The sequence below is a fragment of the Apium graveolens genome, chromosome 3 (assembly GCF_009905375.1).
Source record: "Apium graveolens cultivar Ventura chromosome 3, ASM990537v1, whole genome shotgun sequence".
In the NCBI taxonomy this organism is placed as follows: Eukaryota; Viridiplantae; Streptophyta; class Magnoliopsida; order Apiales; family Apiaceae; genus Apium; species Apium graveolens.
This window is the reverse complement of record NC_133649.1, coordinates 266,408,782-266,413,679: the sequence shown is the minus strand read 5'-3', so window position 1 is coordinate 266,413,679 and position 4,898 is coordinate 266,408,782. Positions and strand designations below refer to the sequence as shown.

General features: G+C 43.7%; 1 protein-coding gene across 1 annotated transcript; it reads left to right on the top strand.

The window, feature by feature from the left end:
- Nucleotides 1-244: 244 nt before the first annotated feature.
- On the top strand, nt 245-3,473 carry LOC141714991 (uncharacterized). Its single transcript, XM_074518481.1, has 3 exons — nt 245-625; nt 734-1,216; nt 3,141-3,473. The coding sequence occupies exons 1-3, from the start codon at nt 245-247 to the stop codon at nt 3,471-3,473; spliced, it is 1,197 nt and encodes a 398-aa protein (XP_074374582.1).
- Nucleotides 3,474-4,898: the final 1,425 nt, after the last annotated feature.

The following is a 4,898-nucleotide window of genomic DNA, read 5'->3' as shown; positions in this document are numbered from 1 at the left end:
TAACAAGAACTCACTGGGTTGCATCTGGCGGCCAGGGCAGTAATAATGAACAAGGACATAGAGCACAGACCCCACCATTAAGAATTAACGAAGAACGAAATGAGATAATGATGAGGACTATGAAGAGTCAGAGGCTGAAGATACTCAGGGGATAGAAGTGCCAGTGAACCTTATGAAGCAAGTTGTAGAATTTCTGAGGCAAAACCTGCAACAGCAACGACCACCCAAGTAACCCCAGCAGGCCATGGCTAATGCGTTTAAATCTTTCAAGTCGGTCAAGCCCCCAGAGTTTCACGGTGTTGCTGACCCAGTTCAGGCCAGGGCTTGGCTGAAAGAGGTAGAAAAGACCTTTGAGCGAATTGGCACTGAGGAAGCCCACAAGACTAATTTTGCCACTTATCTCCTAAAGGGTGAGGCTAACTATTGGTGGGAAGCCAAGAAAAATATGGAGCCCCAAGGGATTGTTACTTGGGAAAGATTTACTGAGTTGTTTTTAAAGAAGTATGTCCCAAAGTTTATGGAGATTCAGATGCAGCGAAAGTTCCTAGAGCTGAAACAAGAGAATATGAGCGTAGCGGAATATGAAGCTAAGTTCATAGAATTGTCGAGGTTTGTGCCACAACTGGTGGGCACCGAAGAGCAAAAGGCTGAGAGATTTCAATAGGGATTGAAGCAGTGGATTCAGAACAAGCTGGCAATTCTGGAGATAACTGACTATGCTACCCTAGTGCAGAAGGCCACAATAGCTGAAACAGGGAGTGAAATGAGCCAGAAAATGAAGCAAACTAAGAAACGAAAGTTTGATGGTCGAAGCAGGAGTGTGGGAGGGGAGAGCTCCCCTAGTAAGTTTGTCAGGGGGACGGCCTCCCAACCCAACCGCAGTACAAGATTCGGGGGATCAGGGAGCGTGAGTGTGGCCTGGAGCGGGAACCAAACGGGAATGTCTTATCATAGCCAACCACGACCTCCTCTGCCAGAATGTAAGAGCTGTGGTAAGAAGCATTATGGGGAATGTATGCAGAAACCGGTGACATGCTTTAAATGTGGTAAGGTGGGGCACTATGCCACAGCTTGTAACCAGGAAGCGGCTAAGTGTTTTCAGTGCGGAAAGATAGGACACATGAAGAAGGACTGCCTTGCGGCAGCCCCAGCTAGCTCGAGGGGTAGTGTAGCTGCATCTAATAGAGTGCCGACTGCCAGGACCTTTAATATGACTGTGAAAGATGCCGTAAGGAACACCAATGTTATAGCAGGTACGCTCCTCCTAAACTCCAATCCCGCCAATGTGCTATTTGATTCTGGAGTTACTAAGTCTTTCGTATCTAAAGAATTTGCTGAAAAATTGGACTTAAAAGTGGAACCTTTGAAAGAATCTTTGCAAGTGGAAATAGCTAATCAAGAGATTATCCCTGTAAATCAAGTTTATGCTAACTGCAATCTAGAATTAGGTGGAGTGAGATACCCAGTAGATTTATTTCCCTTTCGATTAGGGGAGTTTGATGTGATATTAGGAATGGATTGGCTATCTAGAAACCATGCCCAGATTGATTGCGAGGGGAAGAAAGTAAAATTGAAAACACCTAGTGGTAAGAGTATAATAATTAAGGGGAAACGGCAAACCAAGAAATTTCTAACTATGGTGCAGACCAAGAGACTTTTAAGGCAAGGATGTGAGGCCTACTTGGCTCACGTGGTGGGTACCAAACGAGAAACCCCTGAGATCCACACCATACCTGTAGTTAATGAGTTTGAGGATGTATTTCCCAAGGATCTTCGTGGACTACCCGAATCGGGAGATAGAATTTGCCATTGATTTAGCTCCCGACACGGCACCAGTATCAAAGGCCCCGTATCGTTTGGCCCCCGTCGAAATGAAAGAGTTTGCTGATCAACTGCAAGATCTATTGGATAAAGGAATAATTAGACCGAGCGTGTCCCCGTGGGGTGCACCCGTATTATTTGTGAAGAAGAAGGATGACAACATGAGACTGTGCATCGATTATCGAAAGCTGAACAAGCTGACCATTAGAAACAAGTACCCATTGCCAAGAATAAATGACCTCTTTGACCAACTAATGGATGCAACGTGTTTTTCCAAGATTGACCTTAGGACAGGTTATCACCAACTTAAGATCAAACCGTAAGTTATACATAAGACTGCATTTCACACTAGGTACGGACATTATGAGTTCCTAGTTATGTCATTTGGTTTGACTAACGCGCCCGCGGCTTTCATGGATCTGATGAACAGAGTCATTAAGAAGTATCTGGACGAATGCGTGATAGTCTTCATCGATGATATTCTAATTTACTCTAGATTGGAGGAGGAACATGCAGAGCACCTCAAGATAGTATTAGAAATCTTACGGAAAGAAAAATTGTATGCCAAATTCTCAAAGTGTGAATTTTGGTTGAAAGAAGTTCAGTTTTTGGGTCATGTGATTAGTAAGGAAGGAATTCTCGTAGACCCTGCAAAGATAGAAGCTGTCCCTAATTAGGAATAACCAACCACGCCCACCGAGGTAAGAAGCTTTATTAAACTGGCCGGGTATTATTGAAGGTTTGTAAAGGATTTCGCCAAGATAGCAGGCCCGTTGACTAGACTTACTCGGAAAACAGAAAAGTGTGTTTGGACAGAGAAATGTGAGGAAAGTTTCCAAGAATTGATGAAAAGGTTGGTATCGGCCCCAGTGCTGGCCCTACCAGACAATAAAGGGAACTTCATGATTTATAGTGATGCGTCCCATAAGGGTTTGAGATGTGTGGTGATGCAGCACGGTAAGGTGATTGCCTATGCATCCAAGCAATTAAAGGAATATGAAGTGAGGTACCCCACCCATGACTTAGAATTAGCCGCCATAGTGTTTGCCCTTAAGATGTGGAGACATTACCTATACAGAGAAAAGTGTGAGATTTATACTGACCACAAGAGTCTTAAATATATCTTCACCCAGAAGGAGCTAAACATGAGGCAGAGAAGGTGGTTAGAATTGATTAAGGACTACGATTGTGAAATTCTTTATCACCCGGGGAAGGCCAATGTGGTGGCTGATGCCCTTAGTCATAAGGAAAGGTTGAAAAGGATCACCACGTCAGAGGATTTGATCAGAGAATTTGAAAAGTTAGAGATTGAGGTCAAGGTCGCTGAGCCAGGGACCGAAGGCTTGTATGAGATGGTTATGCAACCGGAGCTACTGGAAAAGATTAGGCGATGCCAAGAAATAGTGTTGAGGGAGAACAAGGAACTGGTAAGCGGAGAGGAGGCCAAGTGTGAACCAGACGAGAAGGGAATTAGGAGGCATGCTTACAGGATATGGGTCCCTAACGTCCAAGAATTAAAGGATGAAATTTTACTTGAAGGACACAACTCTAGATATACGGTCCACCCAGGGAGCACCAAAATGTACGAAGATTTGAAGGAGTACTATTGGTGGCCTAACATGAAGAAGGATTGTAGCGGAGTGGGTCAGTAAGTGTATAACCTATCAGAGAGTAAAGGCAGAACACCAGTGACCAAGTGGACTCTTGCAACCCTTAGAAATTACGATGTGGAAATGGGAGCAGATAGATATGGATTTTGTGGTAGGATTACCCCGAACTAAGACTAACCGTGATGCAATATGGGTAATCGTAGACCGACTAACCAAGTCAGCACACTTTCTTCCAATCAAGGAAACCTACACAGTGGATAGATTAGCGGAGCTATACATTAAGAAAATTGTGGTAAGACATGGAGTGCCAGTAGCTATCATATCTAACCGAGATCCCCGATTCAACTCCAGATTTTGGAGGAGCTTTCAGGAATGTCTAGGAACCAAACTAAACATGAGCACTGCTTACCATCCGCAAATAGATGGACAAAGTGAGCGAACCATTCAAACATTGGAGGACATGCTGAGAATGTGTGTAATTGATTTTAAGGGTCCTTGGGATGAACACCTGTCTTTGATAGAGTTTGCCTACAACAACAGTTATCATGCGAGTATCGGAATGCCCCCATACGAGGCGTTGTATGGCCGAAGGTGCCATTCGCCCTTGTATTGAGATGAAGTTGGTGAGAGAAAGTTACTAGGTCCCGACTTGGTGCAAAGGACAAGGGACATAGTTCAATTAGTCAGAGGACGCGTAGCAGCAGCCCATGACCGACAAGCGTAAATATGCTGATCTAGCACGGAAGGACAGAGAGTGTGAAGTGGGTGACCAGGTATTTCTGAAAGTGTCACCATGGAAAGGATTGATGAGATTTGGAAAGAAGGGGAAGTTGAGCCCCCGTTATATTGGACCTTTCGAGATTCTAAGACGGATAGGACCCGTGGCATACGAGTTAGCTTTACCTCCAAATCTTCAACAGGTTCATAATGTTTTTCATGTATCAATGTTGAGGAAGTATAATGCGGATGCCAAACATATAGTGGATCATGAGCAAGTTGACCTTCAACCAGATCTGTCCTATGTTGAGCAGCTAGTCAAAATCATTGACCGAAAAGAGCAAGTACTTCGGAACAAGAGTGTCAATCTAGTCAGAGTCTTATGGAGGCATCACAACGTCGGGGAGTTGACTTGGGAATTACAGTGTCACATGCAGGAAAAGTACCCCCATCTATTTGTGGATTGATTCCGGGACGGAATCCTTTTAAGGGGGAGACTGTAAGAACCCTGATTTTTGTAATATTTTAAAACTTCAGTGAATAGTAACTAGAACTAATTATGTAATACGTATGGAGTTCATCACAAATATGAATAGTGGAATTTTGGAAATCCGAGATCATATTCTTGTTTATCTAGGAAAATAAGTGAATATAAAAGCCGTCGGAATTCGAAGATTCACGATTATACTACGTGTTTTCGTATCTGTAAGGAATGGCGTAGAAACGAGAATACTATGTGGAATAAACATT